Source organism: Coturnix japonica, chromosome 11, assembly GCF_054131305.1.
Source record: "Coturnix japonica strain WE chromosome 11, WE-NBRP24, whole genome shotgun sequence".
In the NCBI taxonomy this organism is placed as follows: Eukaryota; Metazoa; Chordata; class Aves; order Galliformes; family Phasianidae; genus Coturnix; species Coturnix japonica.
Genome location: NC_140673.1, coordinates 11365638 through 11393151, shown reverse-complemented (window position 1 = coordinate 11393151; position 27514 = coordinate 11365638). Strand labels below are relative to the sequence as shown.

The 27514-nt window shown below is 43.7% G+C and overlaps 1 protein-coding gene across 9 annotated transcripts in view; it reads left to right on the top strand.

The window, feature by feature from the left end:
* MTA1 (metastasis associated 1) overlaps nt 1–27106 on the top strand; it is a 64691-nt gene extending 37585 nt beyond the window's left edge. For 3 of the 9 annotated variants that reach the window (XM_015869430.3, XM_085511174.1, XM_085511171.1), the window contains exons 12-20: nt 4899–5014; nt 5800–5951; nt 7533–7722; nt 8111–8200; nt 9422–9574; nt 10740–10775; nt 19418–19449; nt 22279–22430; nt 25405–27106. In XM_015869430.3, the coding sequence (XP_015724916.1) occupies nt 4899–5014; nt 5800–5951; nt 7533–7722; nt 8111–8200; nt 9422–9574; nt 10740–10775; nt 19418–19449; nt 22279–22430; nt 25405–25543 (1060 nt within the window). In that variant the 3' untranslated portion in view covers nt 25544–27106. Of the gene's footprint in view, nt 1–4898; nt 5015–5799; nt 5952–7532; nt 7723–8110; nt 8201–9421; nt 9575–10739; nt 10776–15016; nt 15029–19417; nt 19450–22278; nt 22431–25404 lie in introns of all 9 variants that reach the window. The other 6 variants (XM_015869431.3, XM_085511175.1, XM_085511173.1 and 3 more) reach the window with 3 other exon arrangements.
* Nucleotides 27107–27514: the final 408 nt, after the last annotated feature.

Sequence of the window (27514 nt, the reverse complement as noted above, 5' to 3'; positions counted from 1 at the left end):
ATTGCTAAATTAGGTTACCAATATAATGAGCCTTCTGCTGACGCTTAAATAGGCTTGAGTTCCTTTTTATTTTAGCTGAGTTAATGCTAAACACCCAGATGCTAATAAACAACTCGGAGCCCTGTGGAAGAGAAGATGATAGCTGTGGTGTTTCAAAGCTGGTGAGAACAAAGCGGTGCTCCTCCCTGCATGCCTGTGCTGCTGCTCTGAGCATACAAAGGGCTGAGCTGTTCCCACGAGCTGACCTCCTGCTTCTGGAGTGCAGGGTGTTTCCTCCACAGGTAGCTGAGGGCTTTCCTTTCAGGGCTTTCCTGGTTACATTGCTCTGCTGTCACGTTGCTCCTTTTCCTCATACCATATGCTTCCTGAAGCAACCATTGCTTATCTTCTGGCTTCTATATTGACTGTGGTATTGGGGACTTGCTAGCACGTCCATACTGTTATACAGAAATAACAGTAACAAGAAGCAATAATAATTAATGGTGTCATCCCAGTGCACCTGTTTTCCTTAATTACTGTCAACATCTCACATGTGAATTTACCAGAATATGGGTAAAATATTCAGAGCGAAGCCAAACAGAGCTCTTGTTGGGCTTTCAACAGTATTGCCTTTTTCCGGAGGGTGTTGCTGTGTATGGGGATGCTGAACATCAAATTAAATGTGGGTTCAAAATGGGCTAAGCTTGTAAAGCAAAAGCCAATGTAACTTGGACTGCAAATGCAAAAGATTATTGCAGACGAGAGGTTGGTAGTCTCCTGTTGATGTTGGATTATAATGTGTGTAGGTAGGGCTTTGTTTCTGAAAGGTTACGGTGCTTATTTGATAATGACTGTTTGGAGTGGCACCTTGTCCCTCAGCCCTATATCTCAGCAAGATAATTCTTGTTGCTATCTAGAGAATGCAATCAAATCAGCAACTTACCTCTCTGCTTCAGGACGAGTCTGTCTCTGGTGTTGATTTCCAGTCACAGATGATTTTTTTATCAGTGTTGTTCCTAAACCTACATATTAATTGACAAAATGAATTTCAAATTTAGCTCCTCCTTCAATATCCTTTCGTATGTATCAGGAAAAATATCAGCTGTGTACGTGACAATCCCACCTGAATACTTCTGCTGCTTTTGCTCTTTCCTATTAATACCTGCAAACGTGGCAACAATTTCAGTATTTCTCAAGTTTTGGATTATTTCTACTCCAGTTTCATTGCAAGATCTGGCACATGAGGAATATACTGCAACTGCATTGCCTTGTGACCTAAAAGATTATATTTTTGGCTTTTAAAAGCTATACACAGTGTTAGGATCTAGATATCAACATTATTGATTTGCCCTTATCGTGTTACTGAGCCCATTCCTGTTCCAAGACTTGAACCATAACGATCTGCTTGTCACCTCCATAATAAATTACTGGATGTAGCCTGTCACAAGACCTATGCAGAAACCCATCAGCTGATTGAGTGAAACCTATTCTAGCAATAACTGGAATAAAATTGTTTGCAAGTGGAGGCCCAGAATGGTATCGTTTGTCTCTGGCTTACTTCCAATGATAGGACTTCCATTTGTTCCTGAGATCTTAATAGAAAATAGAGCAAAGGGAAGAAAAATAGTAAGAAAAATAATAGCAGCAGCCTTCAAGAGTGATTTGTCATCCTGCATGTACGTTATACAATGAAAGATAAGGGCTCTAAGTGAAGCTTTATAGTTGATATATTTTAACCTAGGAGGATGCTACAAATTTATAATATGAGGAATTGAAGCATGGAGAGACTGCGTGCTTTTTGTAGTCATTCATGTGACTGATGTGAGGTTCTCAAGTCCTCAGGCAACATCCTGGATGTTGGATGTCAGTTTTTGTTCTCTTCCCAAGAAGAGCCCTGGTGTTGTGCAGACATCTGTAGCCGATGTGACTGAACCCAATGCTTGTGTGTGGGTTTGTGAGGCATCTCTAGGGCTGTGTCGGTGGGAGTGGTGTTAAATAAAGCAGTAGCAGAATCTGAATGTACAGAGAGATTCCATATTCTTGTTCTTTTCATCTTGCCAGTGTGATGGTAGGATTTGCAGAGCTTTCTTCTTCCAGTCTCAGTCGTTCTTCTTCTGTGTATGACTACTGTAGCCAAACATACTTCTTAAGCCTTTGTGAGAGTCATATTCTGGGTCTACAAATCTTATGGACATCATACGTATTTGTTACTCACTTCTGTACGGTGACAGTCTGCTTGTTGAGCTGGTGCCTGTGGGGACTAGGACATCTGCTGATCATGAAGGCTAAGGCGTGCTATGTTTTGCAGCCTTTCTCTTTTGCTTTAATCCAAATGGTGTCAGCAGGGGAACAGCAAAGGGAGAACGAAGTGCTCGAAACACTTTGAGTCTCCAGTCTCTAAAATGTATTGATGTAAAATGTAAACTCTGACTGTATCTGTAGATGTAAAGTATTGCACATAGAATGCATTAATTTATCTTGGAATCTTGAAGCATTCCCATGAGCTGGAAATGCTACCTCACAAGCATCATAAAATAGGGGAATAATATTATAATCCTTACAAAGGATTAAAAGCTGATCCTGTTTCTTATTTTTGAGCCTTTATTTTTTAATCATTCTGTTGCATCTAGCACCATTTCCTGATTAACTGGAATCATTTACCGACAGCATTAAGTTTGCTGTTGCTTTTAACTGCTAAAATGTTGTGCCTGTGCTGTTCTGTATGGCTTAGGTTATCTTTTGTCTTAGGGTTGCCTTCTCTGCATGTGCTTTTTAATCTCCATCTCTTCGGGCCTGCAACAAATGCTTTGTCATCCCTGTTCTCTCGTAATGGTGCTCAATTGCAGCTGAAATCTATCTAGGAGGCTTCCACTCTTGATTTAAGAAGTGGAAATGATAGTTTACCACCCCATCAGTATTCTCATTACCTCATTTGGCATTTTTCTCTTCAGCTTCATTAATTACCCAATGATTCATTCAGTTACTCATCTGATTCTCTTGTTAATAGCCGGAGCAGGGTTTGGTGATATCAAACAAGTTTAATTAACAAATCGTCAACAATCAAGAACCTTTTGCTTCTCATCTGTTGGGAACAGCTGCCCCAGTGTTGTTGTCCCGTGCTGTGAAGCTGAAGCTCAACTCTGAGGCAGGACACTTTTTGGTGCTTGTTGCAGCTACGTTGACTGTAGACTTCCAAAACCCCGACATGTTTGCACATGGGGCTTGTTAGTGAATCGCTGGCAAAAGTGGTGCTGTAGCAGGTTACTATAGAGACATCCCAGCACAAAACACTGGGAAAAGTGAACGTGCCTTGCTTCAGCTCCCCCTTTGTTCAGTCTGTCTGCACAGCTTGTGCCATCTGTGGTGTCCAACCTCACACCACCCTGCCAAGGACCTCAGAACCCTCTAACCTGTGTAACAGCCAGCAAGTTAGTAAACAGAAGCAGAGGAAAACCTGAGCGGGCTTGTTAATCTAAGTGCCTTTATTTTTTTCCCCTCTTCTCTGCTTCTTTTGGGCTGTTTGACCCTTTTTCACCAATGATGCTTTTGAAACACCAGGCTGAGTGAAAAGCAATGGACGTTCTTTGTCATTTAGATCTGCCCAACTGATGTGTAAGAACACGTTTTCAGGAAGCTATCTTATAGAGCCCGTTTTCAGATATTTCTCCTTGAATATGTAGCTTCCAAAACACTGATTTATTAGGTGAAAGCCAAAGAATATGCCCACTCCCTTCAGTTTTCAGGTAAGAGGAGAAGGTGGGTGAGATATAATTGGCATTAGAATCTGGGCTAACATCCAGAAGCCTGCACCACAGGCTGTGTGCTTTTTGTTGCTTCTATAGGCTGCAGTCTCAATGGCAGCTTGGAGTCCTCGTGGTTTTTGTAAGCTCTCTGTATGCTTCTCCAAACCTTCTCATGTGACTCATCCCATCTTCCTCCACTTCCCCAAAGTCAGTCCCTGCAGTATTGATTCTCCCTGCTTCTTGTCATCCCCCCCACCCCCATTCTGAGGCTCTTTTGAATGTCTCCATTTCTCTCTCTGACAACTTCTGCAGAGATTCTGTACTCTTCCATCTACTCTCCATGCCAAGGTTTTGCTTGCCCTTCCATTTTCATCTCCTGCCAGTAACTTTATTTTCCTGAGTCAACATCTTTTGTGGCGTATAGGGATGACCAGAGATGATTCAGATGTTGTTATATTGGAATGTATTGACAGATGTTAATGGATTTCTTGTTCAAAGGATGTTAAATATTGGGACTTCTTGCATTTAGAAGAAGCCAAAATGCTTACTGGGAGGAGTGCAGATTATGGATTAAGTCTTGTAAGAAGGTTTATATTCCTTTAATGTCTCTGTGTATGTTCTACGTCCAAAGATTTAATTTAAAGTATTGAGTGTTCTCCTGCAGATTGTGGCAACATGATACAAAGCTTTGCAGTAAGACGATGTGAAAATATGTGTGCAGCAGTTATTTCTCGGGTTATCTTACCCTCAATAAGGCAAAGGTTGGTCTTTCTCTGCCTACCTCTCCTTCTCCATCCCCTGTGCTGCATCTTGGAGACTTGCATATAATATCTTCACATTGAGTACAGGGAGACATCTGTAGATAAGGTCTCTTTGCCAGCTGGATTAGAATGTCTGGGACTGTAATCAGGTTACCTGCCTTGCCCTGGTTGTTTGTAGCTTTTATGTGGTCTGGGTCTCTTAAAAATGGCATCTGACTTAATATAATATGGACATTAGGGAGGATGTGTTCGTGAATGTTGGATTGCTGGTAAGTACAACTCCTCTATTGAAAGCTACACAATGAAACTTAAATCTTCAATTTCAAACATTTTGAGCCATGGTTTTTCTCAAGTCGCACAGGAAATTACATGCCTTGATTAATGTTTGTCTTCCTTTTTGCTTTGTGTTTTTAAGTAACAAGCCAAACCCCAACCAGATCAATGTAAATAATGTCAAACCAGGAGTGGTAAATGGTACTGGAGTGCAGGCACAGAACGCGACAGCAGGACGGGCCTGTGAAAGCTGTTATAGTAAGTGACATGCAAGTATGGCACTCGTGCATAGGGAGCAAGTGCTGTGCTGTGAGCAGTAAAAGGAAAAGCTGTGTGGTGTGGGCGTGGGTGGCAGAGAAGGCTTTGGAATGGCAGGGGGACCAGATTTGACATAGCAGCACTTATGCAAAGTGTTTGTTGAAGTCACTGATTTTACATTGCTAAGCATAGTTATGAAGCACATAAAGGTGAGTTAGTAAATGTCCTGCATAATTGTGGGTAGCCATTTCAGTCACCAAGCTGTGAACTTGATTAGTTTTCATAATTTTTTTAGTACACTTCAAAATATGGAGTATCCGTGTATTTGATCTGCTGCCTGGTGCTAATATACTGAGTTCTAACGCTTGTCCTCCTCTATGGAGAGCCTTTAGATTCTGGAATGGAGGACTGCAAGAGTCACAGACTTGCCCTGTGTCCTTCCATTGTAAAATTATTGTATGGGGAGCTCACAAAGAGGGTCCTCCATCCTTCCCTGCTGAAATTGTTATCAAGTAGTATTGCAGAATTCAGTTTTATTGGCAGGAATTTCTCTCATCCTGCTACGTGTTTCTTCTGTTCATGTTTTAACAGGGTTTTGTGTGTAATTTCAGTGAAATAACAACTTAACATTGGTGATGACTGTAAAGCCATTATGAGGTTTTTAAAGTTTTTTTGCACTGTCTTTATGATGTGGGCTTTCTTTTGTAATGGTTCTGAAAAAAAATAAGCTCTGAAAAGCGCTCCCGTTTAAGGACATATATAATTTCCACCTTTGTTATCTCTAGCCACACAGTCTTACCAGTGGTATTCTTGGGGTCCCCCTAACATGCAGTGTCGCCTCTGTGCATCCTGTTGGACGTACTGGAAGAAATACGGTGGCTTGAAAATGCCAACTCGGTTAGATGGAGAGAGACCAGGACCAAACCGCAATAATTTGGTAGGTATCAGCACTGCAGACCGTTTGACAATCTTGTCTGGGAAGCTTGGTGCCAGAACTAATTGTTCACTGTTCTTAAATACATATCAACAAAAAGAATGCCTTCAATCCCCATTGGAGTCCTCAGGTTTGGTATTTCATCACTTGCAGAAGCTGGCATGTTAACTTGAGCTGCATGTCATTTGTTGTCAAGTATCGCCCCAAGGAGGAAAAACACCGGGTGATTTGTTTAGCAAACTAGCCATCAGATGCACAGCATAACCTCATGGCAAGAGCTGGGATACCAGCCCATGTTTCTCGTACTCCATTTCCATCATTTTTTCTGTAGGGGGAGGAGGACTGATTTTGCATAAAGGCATTTGTTTCTTCCTAAAAACCGTTCCCTTTCCCAAGGCATTTTCAGGATTAGATATCCCAGATAGGTAGTAGCTTTTCAGAGATCCCTTATCTTGTTTTTCTGCTTCCTCCTGTTTTCTTAATTAATCCTCCTCTCTTTTGTATAGTTTTTGGGTAAGCATTTTGAGCTTCAGTTTGCCTGTGGTATTTGGTGAAAGTTAAAGCTTGAAGCATCATGAGTTGATTGGAAAGAGCATATTCATCCCTACAGTGGCTATGGACAGCAGGATAGTGCACACAGCTTTCTGTTCCTTGATTCTTCCTTTTCTGTCTCCTGCTTTTGCTCTCACTGCTCTCTTGTTCTGTTTCTCCCTTTTCATCTCTGTGCTTTCCTAGCCTCTGTTTGCCCTCTGAAGTGACCTAGGTGCAGGGATAACTACCTGCTTTTATCAGACCTATAGCTCTTGTTAGTTAAAACCTATGTAAGCAGCGTGAGAGGGAAAAACCTTTTCCCTCTTATTTTCCTCACCCATAGTCAGGTTTCCCTTCCTTATTTTCCCCACCCATAGGCAGGTTTGAAGCAAGGAGATACTGCTTCAGTTGTTTGATCAGTTTGCTTTGTTGCTTGTCATGAGAAAGATACTGCTTTTGCTCTCTGTTGTATATAGATGTCATTCTGTGTTATTCTTTATTGCGCGTAGCGAACTCTGGAAGTTGATTCATCGAGTTCAGAGTAGGAATTAAAGTCCTGTGACTCTGAGACAAAAATGCTCTTGCATGCCCTAAATTTGCTTTGGAAGTGAGTTTGTGATGCCAATTGGCCACACAGCTAATTTTGACTTTCCTTCCTACAAATGCTTTGTTGTAAAGGACTTGCATTATGTATCCAGAGAAGCTCTAGGCACCCGATATTTGAGTCTTCTCATAAACTCTGCAAGCACTAAATCATATGACAGCATCCAGCAACTTTTTTAGGACTGGATTTTGGAACCCAGCTTTAAAATTAGGAACAGCATAGAAGTAAATAAATCCCCGTAGAGAGAAAATGTTTGCCTCCGTAAACCTCCTTTGAAATAGTTTGGAAAAAAATAGCGGATGTTGATGGTATGATTTGGGAAATGGTACATAGCTGTGCTGAAAATAGTTTTGTCTGTAACGCTGTTTCTTCTCACATGACATGATATTCTTTATGGTATCCTTTCTGCTTATTTAATGCTCTCTAATAATTCCTTCTTGCCTTTTAAGAGTCCTCATGGTGTGCCAGTGCGAAACAGTGGAAGCCCCAAGTTTGCTATGAAGACACGACAAGCTTTTTATCTCCATACGACAAAACTGACAAGAATTGCCAGACGTTTATGTCGAGATATCTTACGCCCCTGGCATGCTGCAAGACATCCCTATCTGCCTATTAACAGCGCAGCCATCAAAGCAGAATGTGAGTGGAGATGCAGTTGAGCACCTACTTGCAAAGAGCAAAGGGGTTCCTTGAGATTCCTTTGCTATTGAGTTGCAATTCCTGATACTCTTGCTTGCAGTTAGTCCTCCACAAAATCTGGCTGTACTTGTAGAATGCTCTGCCTGATGGCAGGCTAGACAAATAACTTTAAAAATTCATGAGTTTGTGTTTGTTTTAAAGTATTCTTGTTTGCTGTTATCTTTGGTGTTCTCCTGCATTTGCATATTGCTGCTGAGACATGCATGCCTGCAGCCTGTAGGTGCTCATTTTGATTGGGAAGCTCTCTCAGAACACCTGAGTTATTCACGTAGCTCTGCTGCAGTATCTTAATCTTTTTACTCTCTAATTCTTCCTCTTTGTTTTACAGGCACAGCACGTTTACCAGAGGCATCAGAAAACCCATTGCTATTAAAGCAAGTGGTTCGAAAGCCTTTAGAAGCAGTACTCCGGTATTTAGGTATTAAACCAACAACAAAAACCAAACAAGCAAAGAAACCTACAAGCTAATTCTGCTGTTTGTTTTTCCATTTTATTCTGGATTTAAATGCTTGTTCAGGGTTTAAAAGCAAACAAACAACAACAAAAGATGAGAACCTTCCCACAAACTTGTCCTATTTCCTTTTCCTGTTTAATGTGACAGACCTGGTTGCTCAGCAGCCCACTGGGAGCTTGCTAAACTCTATTCAGAGTTTTTATATTAGTGAGGCAAAGGGAAACAGCACTGTTTGCTGTGTTCTCTGATGCATTCATGGACAAGTTCCCCTGTGCTAACGCAGGCATGGATGTAATGTTTTGGGAACAACTGGTCAGTCTGTTCTTCCTGTTTCCAGGCGGTCTGAAGGCAGCACAACTGGGTCCTCCAGGGAGACGTTCAGATGTTGAACAGCGCTGCTCAGGTTTAGCACAGCTTGTGAAGCACAGCTGCTGGCTGTTCCTGTGCCACACAATGGGGCATATACTTCCATTCATATTCACTTTGTCTTTTTTTTTCTTTTTTTTTTCTTTGTTTTCTTGAGTACTTGGGCCTCTCATCAGCTGATGGAGTACTATGTAGCTCTGTCATGACATAACAGCTCTGACTACAGATAATTTTCCCTAGTCCTGTTGGTTGTTACAGATACCCTTAAGCTATGTCTTAGGTCATTACAGCAGTCTGACCACAGGTGGCTAGCTAGGACCATTGTACTTTGAAGGACTCTTTCTCAGCCTGAAGGTTGAGTTCAGGCTCGGTATTCTTTATGGTGCCGCTCTGAATCCTCACTTCTTTGACCACTTAAAAACTGTAGCCTTGCTGAACTGGTAAAGTTGTGTTTTGTGCAGATTTTAGAGGTTCTACGTGACATAACACAGAGCAGTCCAGAAATGATACCAGATTAGTGGAGAATAGTGTTTTGGAAATAGATACAAGGTGTTCTTGTAATCTACTCTTATTTTAAGATGATAACAGGGATCAGTGGATATTATGACATTTGCTTTAATATATTTGATAGAAGTGAATACCTAAATATAATAAAAATGATTTATGTGAATAGCAATATTCAGTCAAGATTACTGGTGGAGGTAACTTTTGTGTAAAGGAAGATATATTTGATCACCTTGAAAGTTTGCAGGTTGCTTCCAGCTCTGTAAACTTCAGTATCTTCATTAATACAAGTAACTCGTTGCTGTTTTACAACAGAATCTCATCCATGTCCTCCGAAACCAGACCCTGCAAAGAGCTTATCCAGTTCTCTCAACAATCTGACTCCTGCTAAGTTTACACCTGTCATTAATAACGGGTCCCCAACTATCCTGGGAAAAAGAAGTTATGAACAACACAATGGAATGGATGGTAAATATTGTTTTATTGCATGTCCATTGCGTGCATAGGCTCCTTATTCTGTCCTTTCGGTATTCAAGGATGTTGAAATTGTAGGCGTCAGTTCAGGTTTTTATTCTTAGGGTTGTATTTTCTTTTCCTTCTGTAGAAGTTGCATCTTCCATTTCTAGTTTTGGCTATGGCACATGGTGCACACTGCCTGGGTGGTACGCACACATACGGTTACTGTGTTAGTGGAACTCTGCCTAGCTTTACCAACCTGGCAAGTGGGGCGGGGAGAAACTCCCCTTCTCTTTTTATTTATTATGTAGTATGAAGAAAGCCTTAGTAGCCATACCCAGTGATATTTTCTTTTACTTGCAAGGTTTGCAGGTTTTTGATTTGTAGGCAGTAGCTGTGTGTTTCCCAGGTGGCTCTGTAATGTGTGGATCACCTGGGTTTCAGAAAAGGCTCCAGGGTCTGTGTGCCATTGTGAGAGGCGGGCTGCTGCTTAGGCAGGGCAGGCAGAAGTGTCAGACCTGGTGTGCCACAGACCTGCTCCTGCTTTGCACTTCTGTTGGCACTGAGAACCTCTGATCAGTGGAGGCTGGGCTTTGTCTCCCCAGTAGTAAAAGGAAAAGGGAAGGTGTTTGAAGTGGGAGGCAGACACAAGATGTTCTGGCATGGAGTGCAGGGCTCCTTTCTGAAGAGCTACTGTTGCCTGAGAGTGCTGGGAAGAGAAAGGTGCAGTCTTTTCCTCAGATGATGATAAAAGGGCCTACTGAATTTGAGTGATCTTAAGAGAAGTGAAAAGATGGAGGGGTAGCTCTACTTAAAAAGGGAGTGGAACTTTAGCTTTATGGTGGCTCTGAGCAGGGAAGGAGATCTCTGTTGTCTGCCCAGAAGTGAGCACAAGTGACATCACCTTTCAGATTTTTCCTTGGAGAGAAAACAATTATTGCCTACTGTGTCTTATTTCTATAGACTTGTGCTGTCATAATAGAGTAAAATTGAAGAGAAGTTTTGATAGGGCTGAATAGAATCTTTCTCCTTTTTTTTTTTTTTACCTTTAGTTTTTAACTTCATATGATTACAGACATTTGATATCTGTTTGTGTTTTAACATTAAGAATTTATAAAACTGCTGTTGTTCAGGTTGCTGATGTTTTTCTCTTTTCTGTTCACTTGTGCTCTATCAGGCAACATGAAGAAGCGCCTGTTGATGCCTAGCAGGGGTAAGACCTTGAAGCTGCGCTCAGCTTATGCTAGGACAGTGACTTTTAGTTTCATCTGCTGGCTTGTCTGTGCTTTGTGGCTAATGATGCTGTGTGTACATTCTGTGTTGATGTCTGTGTTCCTTGGGTAACCATTTCCACCTGTGGTTATGCTGCTCACCTTCCAAGCTTTCCACGTGCAGATAAGAAATCATACACAACCTTACTGAAGTCATGAACTGATGACTAATTTCTCCGCTTTGACAGTTTTTAGCAGTTTTGTGGAACTACTGAGAGCTGTGATGGTTACTTTGAAACTGGCTGTTGTTTCACTGCTTGACTTCCAAGAAATCAAAGTTTCCTACATCCTGAACTGCTTTAAATTCACATTAACCAAGGGAGATAGAAGATGGTATTTGCACCAGGTCCTAGGCTTAAGCCACTGTCTTTTCTGTTGTTGAGTGGACAGTCTCACCAAGGTGAAGCTGCCTGCATGTTCTTTACTTGCAGCAGAAATTATGGTTTTTTCTTTTACTTCTCTGGGGGAAAAGAACAAAACAAACCAACCTGTTTTGACTAGAGAACTGTCCTGAAAGCCTTTGTTTGGGATAATGCAGAAGAAGTGCATGTGATGTTGCTTGTCCAAGCTCAAGCAAACAGTTAATTTGGAATAGCTGGAATATACAGCATCAACGTGAGGCAGACAAACACAAAAACTTATGTTTAGGCATTAAGTGACCTGCACTGCATGCCCTGGTGTTAAGCTTTGTCTGTAATGGCTGAGATAGCAGTATGACTGTTACCAATATATGTATGTGCATGCATGCAGAAGTGCATGTGGAGAATACAGCAAGGATGAGGACAGTGATCTTTGTACTGTCTTGCTGTCCCTGGAATCTTGTACTTTGATACTTTCTGCTTGAGTTTTTAATGTGCTTTTTGGTTTTGGGGATAAAATAACAGCACTCTTCCAACTCAGTCAGTCTGGCTTCTTCAGAAGCGCATCCGGTTAGGAATTCCAACTTTGGAATGGCAACAGTCCTAAAACACGAAGAAGAAATGAATGGGAGTAAAGCTGAATTGTTAATGTCAGTCAGATTCTTGTTTGTAAACACAGATTCATTAGGTAGCTGCTGCAGACACTACAGGAAGGGTGTTCTGAGTGTTTCCTTCTTCAATGACACGCAGTGCATACTGGATGGTTTAGGTCATTTTGTATAGGAATGTACTGCAGAGAAAAACCTGAATGGAGAGACTGAAAGACACTTTGTCTACTTGTGTTGAAACAGTTTCCAAGGAGATAATAACTTACTGCAGTGCTACATGGATTATCCTCTCTGGTTTCTGTTGTGCTGTGCTGGTGGCACCTGGAAGATACCTTGTGGTTTGAGCAGGTTGCTGTGTCAGAGTCTCTGAATTCTGACAGCAGACAGCTGGTACGGTGGGCTTCAGCTGAAGTCTCTGTGCTGAAAACTGGTGATAAAAGTCTTTTGGTGCTGAACTGTTACTTCCGAACTTGTGGGGGATGTTGTCTGTGCCGTAAGGTGTGATGGATTGTGGAGCTGACAGCGCGTGATGGGTCAATACAGCTTTCCTGTGTCCAGTTCCTAAAGCAGTAGGGAATCAAGAGGTTGTTCTGCTTCCTTTTTTAGAATTCAGCCTTCAGAAAAGCCTAATTAATGAAGTGCTGTGAATGTCCTCGTATAAATGGAAACAGTTCCTAACTGGGTGTACCAAAATGCTGTCTTTCCCAGCACTCCTTCAGTGTTAGGCTGCATGGGCAAACTCTGCTTTTGGAACATGGGAAGCACAGGGAGTCTCATAAGCTGTAGAATACAATGAGATGTTAAAAATGTATACGCTTACTCCTTTTTTCCATTTATGTTGTGGTGCTTTTCAGACCATATTTGCCATGAATGATTCTCTAGGGAAGATGAAAGGATGTTTTATTTTCTGGATCCCGGTTACTTTTGTCCTTTCAGCTGTTCAGCATGGGGGACTGTGTGATGCTCATCCCTACAGGGTGGAGGGAGGGAGCACTGTGAGTTTTTTTTTCCCTTGCACCATGGTAGTTTTCATCTAATCAAATGAGCTTTTCAAGGTCGTCACGTGCACTCTAAAATTGGCAGAAAGAGAGGGAACATGAAGGGAGTAGCAGGAACAAAGGGGGAAAGCTTTTCCTAGCAACAAACATACACTGATAAAAGTGGATCGTGGTCCATGTAATATGCTGAAAAACTGGAGAGGGAGAGCTGTGAAAACGACGAAGGCATGAAAAACAAACAGCATCGTGGAAAATAATTCTATCAAAGCTGAAGTTGTAGGTGTTTGTCTCTGCTGAGAAGAGCAGCAGAAGTGTAATAATAGAGGGCTATTTAGTTTAGCTGGGGCTGGAATAATGAGCTGCAGCAGCCAGAAGGTACATCAGGAAGACTTGGGCTGGGAACAAGCTGCAGATCTTTGAGTGAGATGAATTAACTGTTGGAATACCTTGCTTCTGCTGCTGGGCATTCATGGAACAAAATGGAGTGTCGATCAAATTTAATGTGTTCTGCTTTGTTGTTCCTCAGCTGTTTCTGTGACAACGTGAATGAACTTGAGCTGGAAGCATTGCGGTTTCATGAGCCTAGAGTGGCATTAGTGTAATTATCAAGAGATGAATATGAAAATAGAAATAGCTGTTACTGATCACAAATACCGTTGAGGTGGGGATACAGGGAAGTTCTCTGGCATCAGCTGGTTAGGAAACCAGAATGAGCTAGAAAGTACCTTTGGAATGACTTAGGCTTTGCCAAAAAAAAAAGTGATGTTACTTTGATGCATAAGCTGCATTAAGATTCTGCCTTTATCAGCAGTGACACTTCCAAAATTGAGGGTACCTGGCCAGTATCCCTGCCCAGCCAGGAGTGGCTGTAAACAAGTGCCAGTATCGCTCCCTTGGGAAATAATAATACAGTACTGGGAGAAGACCTGGCTTTAGCTATTGATATCCAGCTCAGTGTAATTCTAGGGCCAGGAGAGAGGATGCTTGCTGCTACTTGAACCAGTGACTATTTCTTGCCAGCAGTGGCATTGCTGGGAGGAATAGCAAGTAGTTTGTGATGCTTATTGGACCCATGTGCCTGTGTGGTTTATTTGGTTAGATCTTATGCCAAAAGAAGAGCTTGTTTTTGAGAATTCTACTTAGTGTTTTGTATTCAGATATTAAGTGATTCTTTTTTTCCCCCCTGCTGTATCCAGTTTAGTCATGATGTTACGATGAGTTTCTTTTGGTGTTAACAAATAATAATGATAATAATAATGATAAAAATGATAAATGATAAGAACTGGAAGTTAAATGGGGAGATGGGCTTTTCACTCTATGGATCAAAGAGTGGAAACCATTTAATTTATGAGCAATGACACGGAATGAGATGTAAATATTGATTTAATGCAAGTAGATTATGTATCCCAAGGCCTCGTTGGGAGCAGGTGCAATTAATCTGAGAAGAAATTAATGAAGAAATGAATGATTAAGAATGCAAAGGCAGAACTGTGAATGACCCCAGTGATATAAAGCCTGAATTTCTGTGTGAATGCGAGCCTATGTGTGATATGTATCATATATATACATATATAAAGTGCAGTACTCCTAATTCTAACAGCAAGTAATTCAGCGGTTTCTAGTTTATATAGTTAGAATCACCAAACCCTAAAGCAGCGAGCTGTGTGGATTCATGACTTCTTTTCTTAACCACTCAGTGTGTTACAGTTGGGCAGAGTGTACCATGCACTTTGGGAATGAGGGTGAGTAGTAGTGAGGTATGTTCAGATGGAGCCAGGACCTGCTTGGCCAATGGAGTTGGTGGCTCTCTGTAGCTGGTAGGTCCAGCTTTGCACCGACAGACACCATCTATGAGGCACTGTGGAGAACACCAGTGTGAACTCTTAGACCAAGTGTTTTAAGAACATCTGTCCAAATCCAGCAATATTTGTGTGTAGGGGTTAATGGAAGGAGGTGGATAACAAACAGCTGCTCGTACAAAATTCAAGCTGCTCTGTTTGGAATTACTTATTTGCAATGCTGGTTGTTTACTGTTGTCGTGGATTTATCTGTCCAACAGGCGATCACTTCTGTGTTCCATTGTGAACAAAACAGTCTGTGTCTCTGTATTTGTTGCATGGGGCTGGGCTGCTGTATTCTGAACTATGTGAACCTTTCCTTTTTTTTTTTTAACCTTAGATCTTTTTTTTTTTTCCTTTTCCTTTGCCAATCTTGGTAGGAACTTACTTAGGTAAGTAAATTGCAATTTTAACATTGTTTTCATATACAACAGAATTTGAAGGAAATATTAGTCTAGGTGGTGTCGGGTACAGTTTCTGATCTGATCTGCTTGTTGCACTTGTTCCTGAAGGTTTATAGCCTTGGACTGCTGGAAGGTGGGCCCTCAATCTGTTCGCAGTGGGAACACACAGCAGTGTCAGAGAGGCACTAAGGCCTTCTTACAGGCTTACAAAACCTGTGTGTGTGTGTATGTCAGCACGCAGGGGTTTTTTTGTCAGTGAACCACTAGTTTGGAAACATAGTCCTTGTTCATCGTGCCTCATTCATGCATACTTCATTTCTTTAATAGCTTGCTTACAAATGTGGTACTGTTGATGTTGTTGTTACGGCTAGGAAAGATGGAGTCCCAGCAGGAGTGCTTCTGGAAAAGGAAAATGAATGTAAAGAGCATGTGGATTTGGAAAGCAATATATTTTAGCATGGCCTGTGTTTTAAGCTGACTGGTTGTGAAAGTATTTACTGAGTTCTGTTCTCCTTGTAACTGAAGACACGCTTATGAATGTTGCTGCATATTGCATGTTCTGTGTGATACTTTGGTAAGCAGAAGTGAGAGTGAAATGCCATCAGTGAGTGGTTGATGTCTGTAGAGACTGAAAAAGTAAAAAATGAGGCTCATGTGAGATGGAGGACCTATATTTTTCTGTATGGTGCATATGCTGAAGCGTGGAGTGAGTAAGCTCTAGGAACAAAGCATGAAAAAGCATCAGTTTATTTCCAGTGGCAGGAGGCTCTTGATAGCAGGGTCAGCTCTGTGCACGCTTGTTGTGCTGCACTGTCACGTGGTCTGTAAGTGTATAGGCAGTGGTGTGTGTGTTCCAGCACAGAGAAGTGCAGGAAGACTTGTATCCAAGTAGGTGAACAGCAGTGTTTGATGCTTATTCTGCAGCTTCTTCTTGATTACAGATAATACCTCCACTCCAGGCAGTGCTGGCTGCTGAAGATTTAGGCGCTCCTCCTTTTCAGCGTGGCAGTTATGTGGTTATGTGTGGCTTAGAAAAGGAAAAAGAAGGCTGAATTGGAGCTGTGGGAGTGGTTTCTGGATGGTGTTCATGTGCTAGGGTCATCTTGCAGTGACCAGAATTGCAACAGCAAGGGACATGCGAGTCACTGCTCAGGTGTCAGAGGGACTGGGTGTGCTGGTTTGCTCTCCTGTAAGGAAAGCAGAGCCCACCTTCCCCTCCAGGTGTTGATACCAGCTCTTCTTACCCCCATGGCATGCTCCTGGGGTATTGCTGTGGGTGGTGCAGGAAGTTACTACTTGCTATTCAGTCCTTTATTAAAGTGAGGGTTAGCTCTAGGTGGTAGGAGATTGTTACGTGAGAAGAACCACATTGGTAGATCAAGAGAGGTGATATCTGCAGCTTTGATCATTTGAGAGTAGAGGGTTCACTGGGCCACTGTGACCTGCTGTGACCGTTTTGGACTGAAATCTCATCTGTAATTGTGCTTATGCCTGGGGAACTGCTGTCACCAAGTTGTCTGGAGTGGAGGCTTGTTCCAGGGTCTCTGTTAAACTCTGTGCTCAGCTTAGTTTTTTGCCATTTTGGTAACTGTAAAAGGATCTGTGGCAAAGAGCATCATCAGGTGTATGTTGTTTACCTCATCTTCACCTAATCCTCTGGGACCTCCTGGTACACGCATTGAATAGTAGAAATTTTGGCAGGAGGAACTATATCATAAGTGCTTTTCTAATGCCTTGAGCTTTTTCAGTGCTACAGGAAAAAAAAGCCATTTGTGGTCTTGAGGTTTTAGAACGTGTGTCAGTGTCTTTGACTGCAAAAAAAGTGGAAGACCTGCTTGGAGTCATCATGGTAGACCTTTTTGCTTTGTGATACTCAGTTTAGTTCTTACAGGTGCATGTCTGATAGGCCTCATCCCTTGCACAGAAGCCACTAAAACCTCTGGGTGAGGATCCATGGTTTCCAGCACAGCTGCATCCTGTTGCTGTGGCAGCTGTGCTGCAGATGTTACGCTGTCTGCTCCTCTTAGGTGACTGATCTGGGTAAAAGTTGCTCACTTAGCAGCAGCACTTCAGCTGCTTGTACTTCTACTGTGATTATTTTTATTTGCAAACCAAAGCTGGTCTTTCTGTTGTCTGTTTTTATATTGATTCTTTCAAACTCTAGTTATCTGAGTGTGACTGGGAGGAGAAGTAGCTAACTGCTGCCTCATTGCTATGGTAGCAGGAGTATGAACCGTATGGAAATTGTATCTTTTTCTGTCTTAATTTACTGAGGCAATATTTTGTTACGTGCAGCTTATTCCAGAGCTTATGGATGAGGGTGTCCCTGTTGTACACCGCCATTTCCTCACTGTCTGAGGACTGGAAGCTTTGGTGCTCAGAGCTGGCCCTCAGCCTGTACCAGTCCCAGCATCTCCTGGAGTATTCTGGGATAATTCTGGTGCTGAGGATTAACAGTTCTGCTGTCTGTTGTACAACCAGCACTAGTCATCGCAGCAGCAGCCACGTATCAGCTGTTCCTGTAGGCTCATATTCCCTAGTATAAGAAAAGAGCTAATCCTGAGTGTGGTTAGCAAGAAATGCATGGCTTCAGTCCAAGGCCTAGCATCCGTGGGTTTACATCTCCCAGAGCTCTTGTGAATGAGGAAAGTACTATCTTCCTGTTAGGGAAGGGAGAGGAAGAAAGCAAGCCCTAGAGCTCAGCTTTTGGGCTGCAGCCAGTGGCTCCAGGCTGTGTCCTGCTGGCTGTGTTGTCTCAGCAGGCTTTGTCTCTTTGTCCAGGCGCAGGCAGCTGCCTGCAGCTGGGTGTTGCTGCTCCTGTGTGAAACAGGAGCAGTTATCTGGCACTCACATCGCTTCAATTAGCATCCAGAGGTTGTTATTGGTCATCTTGGTGCATGGCACATCTGTTCTGCAGATTTGGTGGAAGTCATCTTGACAGCTGTTTCTTCATCTCTTTGGATGCTTAGCCACAAAAACATTGCAAAAAGCATCTGTCCTCACATTTGAAATAGCCAATAGCATACATCTCTACTGCATGAAAACAAACATGATATCAACCTTGTGTAAACTGTGGGTTGCTGATGTGGTGCTGTGATGCTCAGTGCTCAGCAAGGTGTCCCCCTCATTGCACCCTCCTCCCTCACAGTGCATCGCTGTGCTTTGTGTTTCCTGTCCCACCTACCATGAGTATGTTGTGTTTGCTTTTACCAAGGAGGATTCCAAGGAATCTGCTGGAGTAAAAACCATCGCCTTTACTGGTCTATTTTTGCTGGATTCCATAGAGATTTTGCTGTTTTTATCCCAGCTTAGCTGGCTCACAGTGGGAAATGGCAAATGCCAAACCAAAAGAGTTGTGCTGGGCAGCTTGTTAGTAATGTGAAGGCAGAGTTGGTCGCTGCTTCTGTAGCTGGAGGTGGCACCAGTATTATGTGTTTGCTTTGTTACATCAGCCTTCATGGTCACACCAACCTTCTTGGTCTTCAGCCAGAAGGGGCTGAGAAATGTGGTTTGGTGCTTTAATGTTAATGAAATGGTGTTTTTTGGGAGCATGCATCTCAGGAAACCAAATGGTGGTAACAAAAGTGTTTCTTGGATCTGCTAAGGCTTTCTGTGCCATGCCCCGCTGCCTTAGAGCAGCACTTTGTTCTCTTGTGTCCCAAGACTTGCAGGCTCTCATCATAGTGAGGAATGAGGAACAGCACAGCACATACTTTGTGGTGGTGTGATGGGGTATCTGATGGGTTAGGAAGTGGCAATCGAATAAAATAAAGCCCTGGTACTTCCTGGCACTGGTTGTGCTGCTGGAGGAGGGCTTTGTGTGAAGGGTTATGCCCAGTGATGGATGGAGCTGAGCCTGTGGAAGGATTTAGCAGTGGTAGGTGAGAGCAGGTCAGCTCTGCAGTCTGCTTGCCAACAGCTCGGAGCTGACAATTGAGCGAGTTGTTCCCTGGGCACCCAGGGATGACAGGACAGATGTTACTTTTTGCTGTCTGGACAGTATGATACCTTCCACTTTCTCCTTCTCTGTACCAGTAAATTCTTCAAACCAGAACAGTCAGTTTTTTCCCAAGGACTTGAGCAAAACTCCAGGTCTAAAAGAGGAGCTGTACTTGCAGTGGTAGTTTGACGGTGTGAGTAAAAGGAGAGAAGACTGAGCAAACAAAATGTTCTTAATCTGGGGGCTCTGCTCTGCAAACCACCTCGTTGAGGAAGCTCTTCTCCCTCCAAGGAGGGGAGAAGTTAGTGTGGTAGAAAACTTGTTTTTTTTAGCAAAACAACACAGTTGCAATCGTAGTTGCGTGTTTTGATTTTGTACTTTTTCTGTCTTGGCAAAGCAATGGTCTTACCAGCTCTATTCTCTTTCCTGTTTGTTAGGTCTGCCTAACCACGGACAAACCAGACAAATGGTAAGAGAATGCTCGTTTAACCAAAACAGGGAAAAGAAAAACAATGACTATTAACCCTCTCTAGATAGAACACCCCATTAAACCGTAGTGTTTCACTTCCATCTTTGCTGTTTGCAGCCAGTCACGCTTCCCAGTTCCTCGGGAAACTTGGATAAACAATGATTTGAGGGCATCTGAAAGGTCCAAATGATTGAATAAAATCAAAAACTCAAATCAGTGATGACATTAATGAGATAGTTCCGAACGGAACGTTTTCTTTCTGCTCCTATGGAAACTGAGTGGCTGTTTATAGCAAAGCTCTGGGATGTGTTTGTAGATGGAATGTGTTTCACTGAAGGAGGAAGGCTTCCATGCTGGAAGGGTTTGTTTGGAAAAGTCTGTTCTGTTTTGTTTTTTTCTTTAGGAAGTTGGTGTGCGAGTTGTCTTCTGAGAATGCTTGTACTGTGATGTTCTTTTGTTTTGTTTCTGGAGTAATAACGATTCCTTTTATCCATGATGCTGAGATTTATCAAAGGACAGAAGCAAATAGCCAGTCTGACTGATGCATCTCTGGCAAACCTCACACCGGAGTGAATGTCATGAGAAGGGGCCAGCACAAAGGCTGTGCGTCGCTTTGCCCCTTCACTGGTAGTTTTTGTGAGACCTCAGTCTTACCTCCCTGCTCATGGGAGAGAGCTTGAAGCACTCTTACACAGAAGTATTTCTGGCCAGAGAAGATCTGCTTGGGGTGCTGATGAAGTGGAGTTGGCCTCAGCAGGTGAACTGCCACAGTGCATTAGTGTCAGCAGAGTCACTCCAATGTGGATAAATCAGGTCTGAACAATGGGCAACAAAAAGTGACCATTCAACGTAGTGATATGCTCAGATGGTGGGCAGTAGCAGGAGGCTGTACCTGGAGAATGCTGTTCAGCTGGTAATAATGAAGCATTCATCTGGTTTCTTGAGCATCTGATACGAAGTGACAAATTGCATTTCACATTGCATTCAGCTTCACTTCTTGTCACGGAGGAGACTGGCTACTTGTTTGTGTCTGCTGCATAAACCAGCTCAGTGCAGTGTGACAACCTAACACTTGTTAGCTAACAAGGGTGGGGACCCTGAACTGCCTCACTTCTGGTTGCTCAATAAATAATGCTACTGAACTGAAAACCGAAGGTCCACATTTCAGGATGTGCCATTTGAAACATTGCTCTGTGCAGGTAGCGAAAAGGTGACTCTGAAACACACAGGTCCCCCTCCTGGGTATTTCCAAGAACTCTCTCGGGAGTTGTTTTCCATATAGAGCACGTGGGGAGAAACTACCCATCACTACATGAATGGAAGAATGTTCTTGGAGAAATCTGGAGGGGCGGAGGAGACTAAAGCCTTTCATTGGAAGCCTTTTCCTTAATCAACCTCGAATATAAAAGCAATTCCTTGAAGTATTGCCGTGGTTTGCTGTGGTGCCAAAATTGTTGTGTATAACACGGGGCTGGGCAACTAAGAAATCAAATTGTTATTGCACTTGTGTACCTGTTTCAAAGAGCTTAGGACTCTAAAAGGTGGGGTTTTGCTTGTTTAGCTGTAAAGCCCTCATGTTCGACAAGAAGCAGATATGTCTAACATAGTTGATTAAGGCTGGTCAGAAAAAGTTGTTCATTTTTATTTTCTGCTCAGATAAAACGTGACAGATGTAGGGTGGTTTTTTTTTCCTCTCTCGTTGAGCAAACTGAAGTCTGCATATAATAAATTGAGTGGGCTTTTGCCGTCGTCTACCCGTTTTGAGGCTTGAGTGCACCTCGTGTCCCCACCTTTACCTTCGAGGTGGCTCTCCCAGGTGGGACATCCCTCCTGAACGTGCTCAGTTTCCCATTTCACAGTTGGTGGGAAGCCTTGTTGCATCAGGGGAGGTGATCTGGCCTGTGATATACCAGAATTAGATTTTCTGGCATTTCTTGGCATTTTCTGACCAGCTTTAATTCACGCATATCAGTTTTTCTTGGCCCTTATTTTGCATCTTTCCTGACTGTCCAGTGTTACCGATTTCAGTGGGATTTCTCTATGTGCTAATCAGCAGGAAGAGGGGCAGCAGAACTGGACTTCAAATGATCAAGGACAGCTGCATTTGCGAAGCTTAATCCTTGCTCCCTTGCATCTGCACCTCTCTTATTAACAGCTCACATGTTTCCAGTCGAGTGGAAGGGGGCTGTGGGTCTGGAAAATGATAGCTGTGTCATTTCACAAAGTGAATGTGTTCTGTTTGGGAAGTCTGTGTTGTTAAATGCTAAAGGGACTTTATGATGAAAGACATTCAGCTTCGTAGCTGTAGATTTGTTTCCAATAACTTAATTATATACCATCATCATTAAATAATAGCCTCCTTAGAACAAAAAGGATGTGGGTAAGTTTGGTGCCCCAAAACAAATGTGAATTCAGACTTTTCTATTTCATGTGCTGTGTAGCTCGATTTCCTTCCCTGGAATCAATGGAGTTGCTCTAGGTTTATGGTAGCAGCTGAAATCTAAGTCATGTGCTCAGACTTTCAAATTTGTCATCTTTCAAACACAGACAACAGATGATTGGTGATGCCTTCCATTTACAGTTTGTTCTGTCACTGCAGTATTGCTGCCCTGTTGTATAATGGAGGTGCCTAAATTCTACTGCTTGTGGACAATTGCTTTTGTGTGAATTCTGCATTCAGTCGTGGGCAAGAAGGGTACGCGTTTTCCACAGCCTCTAAACAGCTAATAGGAAAACTTGTAATTCTCTTTTCCTTTGTTTGAGTGCTTATCACGTGCTGTTGCAGGTTTGTAGCAGCCCGTAACTGTGCTTTTTTATGTATCACGTCAGGGACCAAGCCGAAACTTGCTGCTCAATGGGAAATCATACCCAACAAAAGTCCGATTAATTCGTGGTGGATCCATGCCTCCAGTGAAAAGGAGGAGAATGAACTGGATTGATGCACCAGATGATGTTTTCTACATGGCCACTGAAGAAACCAGGTGAGAAGCTTGGGCTTTACATTCAAGAAAAAAAAAGGATTCTTGCTCCTGAGTGATTCCTTTAAGATATGAGGAGGGAAACAAGAAGGACATTCGCCTGGTTTAGACCTATAAACGCCTTTTGAGGTCCTATCCCTAAAGATGCTGCTTTTGAGCATCTGTTTATTAAGCATGGATGGTCCAGAGGTCTGATATCCTCAACCTCCTCTGTAGCCTGCAAAGCATTTCAGGAGCCAAGTGACTGTTCTGTGGGCCTGTTTCTAGCAGTGGGCTTTGTACGTGGGCTGAGATGGTGATGTTTCAGTTACTGTCCACCTGTGCATTTCACTCCCATTCATGTCATTAGCCTCTCTTTTCTTTTTTTTCCTTCTCTTTCTGTGAGGTGATGTGAAAGTAAGCAGTGGGATCTGCTGTATAATAGAAAGATAGAAAGCAAAGTGAGAGAAGTAATTAGTTTTTAAGGGAAGCATGTCTTTATTCCTGTCATCTTGCTCTGGTGAAGAGGTGCTGGGATCCTGTTACAGATCTCCAGCTCTGACACATTCACATGCCATGGCAAATGCAAGGCTTTCAGTCTCTAATTCAATCCTCACATGCTTGAGGCATATTTCATGATCCTCCAGCTGCAAAAAAACTACTTGCCACGTTTATCATCCCAACCACAAGCACTACTGCAGGTTTGTGGTAGGAATGTCTCAATACGACCATGAAGCCCTGATCTTTGATCTGTGCAGTACAGAGAGAATATTCATCAACTGCGGGGTTGGATGTGAGAACTGCATACTGTAGGGGACAGACCAAGGCAGCAAGGACCAGCCTCACTGTGAGCAGCACATCTCAAACATAGCAGTCAGAGCACAGCAATAGGCATCAGCTCAGTAAGATGGTATCTCTTCAAAAGAAAAAAGAACGGGCTTCTTTGTCCAGCAGCTTTGCTGCCTGATGAGTGTGAAAAGAGACGTTTGGCAGCCTGCTGAAAAGCAGGGAAGCTTTGAGCCATGTAGCATTGTGAGCTGCATGGGTTTTCTGTTGGGCGTTTCACCTCTAACTTTTCCCTGAGCCATCTGCTGCATTCCAGCGTCAGGAATGTAAGGCTTGTTTGTGAACTCAGAAACAAACTGAGCTTTGTGTAGGCTCCATAGCAATCAATCTAACAGCACTATCTGCATATCATCCTCCAGCTGAGGGCCAGGCTGTGTTTTCGGTTACAGAAAGCAGGTTTTCCTGAAGTTTTACCCCCCTCTGTCCCCTTTATGTGGTACTGTTGAGGACGGTGCTAGGAGACTGGATAGCTGGGAGGGAGCAGCTTGAGAAGTTGGTAGATTGAAAGTAAGAAGTTGTTGAATTCAAGCATCGCAGTACGGAGCTCAGCATTTATCATTTATGTGAGCAGGGCACAGTGTGAGCTGATCAGAATGGAGAGCTGCTGAGAGATGATCCTGATGGCAGGATGTCTGATGGAGCACAGACACTGTGGGAAGCTCCACTGGCTAAAAAGTAGATGGGCCTCAGCAAAGTGAGCCTTAAAACAGCCTTCCCCTTGAGGTTCCCCTGCTCCTACATGCTTTCGCCCCCAGTTCTCTTCTCTCCCTACCCCATACCCTTTCAGCTTCAGAAGAAACTGGAGAAAGGGGGATGTGTAATGATGTCTGCACACGTGCGTGTCTTTAGAAAGTGAGAGATTTGGCCCCAGTCATGTCAAGTAACCAGAAATGTAGCAGTTACCTCTGGGGGGGCAGCTGGTCTGGCTGTGGGTTGTGAAGCCACGTGGCTGCCCTTCCTCTCAGGCAGTGTCAGATCTCCCTAACACTGAAAAAGCTGGAAAACCTTTAAGGAAGGAGTGTGCAGGACAAGGCATCCTTATCAACCCCTCCTCGTGGTCCCAGTTCCTGAGCTGAAGGCTCTGCATAATGGTGCTGCCAGACTACTCCTGTGAATATTTATCACCTTCCTTTCTCATCTCTATATGCTTTTGACCACCACAACATCCTCTGGAATTGATTTCCTCGTGTTAATTATACAGCATACTCCTTTGTTTTTGCTGGTTTCTCTAAGGTACTTCCTCTAACTCTAAGCCTGGTATCAACAGAAGGAAGCAAGTAATCATTCTGTATTGTTTCTTTCCACCTTATTTTGCTAATTTTAAGCCTTTGTTGTATCTTTATCTGTGTTTTACTTTCTCTTCTGATGGAAATCTGCTTCCTGCCTCTGATAAGACTCATTGCTGGCCTTGTAACGTGTAGAGAAACTATTAACAAGCGTAAAATTTGAATGTTTGTTTCTGGATTGGGTGCATGCAGAGCAGGAGAAGCAAGAAGGGGAAGACGCTTTGGTAGCATTCCCAGTGGGGAGAGTAAGAAAATAAGGATTAAGAAAGAACAACAAGGCTGCAGCATTGGTTCCCTTGTTAGTGGCAGCCCTGGAGCTCCCCTATGGGAACTCAGCCTGGTGACACAGCTCCAGGGGGATGGAGCACTGCTGGCTGTGTGCACCTGCTGGGGAACAGGGAATGGTGGCAACAGATTAGATTAACAGGCCGGGAAGTGACCCCAGCTGCCAGAGATTTGTTTGCCACTTGGCTTTGTGCATCCCCACAGAGCTGCCTGCAGCACGTCGTGTGGATGTGCTCGCATGCATCAAAATACATGAGTGATGTTGCTGTCGTAACTAGTTCACGTGATGCGTTTATGGCGGCAGACCCCAGGCCCGTTAAACTGGGCCAGGGCATCTTCAGTCTGCAGGGAGAGGCTTCTGAAATGCTGAATGCAGCCGGCCTCTTCATTGATGGGTTGATAAATGGGAAAACAAAAAGTTCCCCGAGGAAGGCATTGCCAAAACAAACAGCGTCAGTCCATCCCGCTAGGGAGCAGCCTCTGCGTGTGCAGGCCTGGCTTTGCTTGGGGAACCGGAGAGGCCTGCAGCGCCTCAGCCTTCGGTCTGTGTAACGCATTCCTTTCTTCCTTACTGTCTGCAGGAAAATCCGCAAGCTGCTTTCCTCCTCCGAAGCCAAGCGAGCCGCCAGACGCCCTTACAAGCCCATTATCCTCCGGCCAATCCAGGCAGTGCAGCTCCGCCAGCCCATGAATGATGAACCCATAATCATTGAGGATTAACGCACGCTGAGCAGCTCTCCGGATGGCGGCCGATCCGCCTGAAAGAATCTCTCCTCCGATGTATACTTGAGTTTCTATGGCTACAGCATTGAACTAACTGTTGAAGAGAGGGAACTTCTGAGGAACTGTTTTGCATCTTTTAAACCCTTAAAAGGAACTCAGCCTTGCTCTGAGCCTCCAACCACAGACTGCTCTCTCTTGCGCGCGCTCTCTCCTTCTCTCTCCTTTCTTTTTCTCGTTATTTTTGGTAGCCTCTTTTCTCCTTTGCTTCGACCCCTTTTGTAGGCAGGGGGAGGGAAAGTAAGTTTAACTTATTAAGAGAATGTGGACTAGTACTTTTTAGCTTTGTTTCCTCTTCTGATGTACGGAGAGCCAGAACCCTTATTTTGCCACTGAGCTCTCGTTGCGAAGCCGTTTCTACGAGGCTGTGTTGTAAGTTTGTTGGGTTTTTTGTTTTTTTTTTTTTAATTTTGTGGACGGTGCCATTTTTTATTTCATTTATATGATTTCTTTTGTAGATAAATCTCCAACCTCTCTCAGATACTTGCAGATAGGAGTTGGGAGGAGCCAGCCCCAGGTTCAACCTGTTTTCTTTGGTCCTTATGTTTTTTGGGTCGTTTTTACGCGGCCAGTTGTGCTCCTGCACGAGACAGAAACAACTCAGGCTGAGAAAGGAGTGAGCTAAGAAGGAAAGAACCTTGCAGGGCGTTACACTAACGCTGCGTGCAGCGGAGGCCAGGCTGCCGGAGCCGGCTGCCCTTACTCTATTGACCCCTGGGAGATGTGGCTCGTAGCACTTCTCTCTGCAACCAGCAGTTTGCGCGCTGCCTTCTCTCTGACATCTGGACCCCCTACGTGCTGTTGTGTGCCACCCACACCCGGCAGTAGGCCCAGCGGTGTAAGGAATTGCTTTGCTCTGGCTCCAAGAGTCAAGTACACCAGTGCCCAGGGATGTTTTGCTTAGAATCCTGAACGTGTTTGTGCATCCGTGCTTTTGGACACGCTTCTCCCAGGACAAAACCTGGTTTCTCTCTTAAATTGCGTTACTGTACGTTTCCCATCTTGAAGAGAATTTCGATTACAGCCGGGTTTTCATTTGAACACGTTGCTTCTGAAGTTCAGCGTTGGGTTTCATTGTTGGTTATTTTTTACCCCCCCCCTCCTCCCTTGACATTTCTTGTGTTTGAGGTTTCTTGCATCTCTTGAACTTCTCCTGTATTTGCGAGTCTGTATGATTTCTTTTTCTCATATGTCTCCTCATTGCAGCGCATCCGCCAAATGCCCTGCTCTGTTCTGAAAGGATGTAAACTATCATTTGCAACTTGTGCTGATCTGTACATGTACCCGCCTCCAGCAGACACAGCATGTAATAACCCCCTCTTCCCCCTCCCCCAAGTCATTCCATACGTGTCAGCGGTGAGATGAGCCAAAGTTGTATTTGGGTTGTCACAGTCCAACCGTGATTCTGTGCGACTCTGCCGGCCCGCCGGGTGAGGCAGAAAGGAATCCCCCACAAAATGAAAACGATTCAGTTAACTTTACTTAATAAACCTGGAAAAGTCAGCTTTTGTCAAACAGCTGCTTTTTGTCTCTTCTGGCACCGGCCCCCTTGGGACCCACAGCTGCTCTTTACACCCGAGAGCCGTGTTGTGCTTCCGAGTGCTTGTGCAGCGCTGCCCCAGCGGTGATGTTGGTTCAGTCATTCACAGCTTGCTTCCCATAACGTTCAGCTAAAATATTTCTGATGCTTCAGAATCCTCCCTCCTGCCCTCCCTCCCTCCTCCTCTTGGATGCCGCAGCTCTGAATGAGCCCTTTGTGTGCGTGGGTTGTTTCGTGGCACGGCTCTGACATGTGGCAGAGCGAAATCCCAGGGGCTGAGCAACACAACGCGCTGATGTTTTAAGTGCTTCATTTCTACGTACATTCCTTAGCGAGATCTGCAAAGTGCTTCCAATGTTCCTCCACTTGGG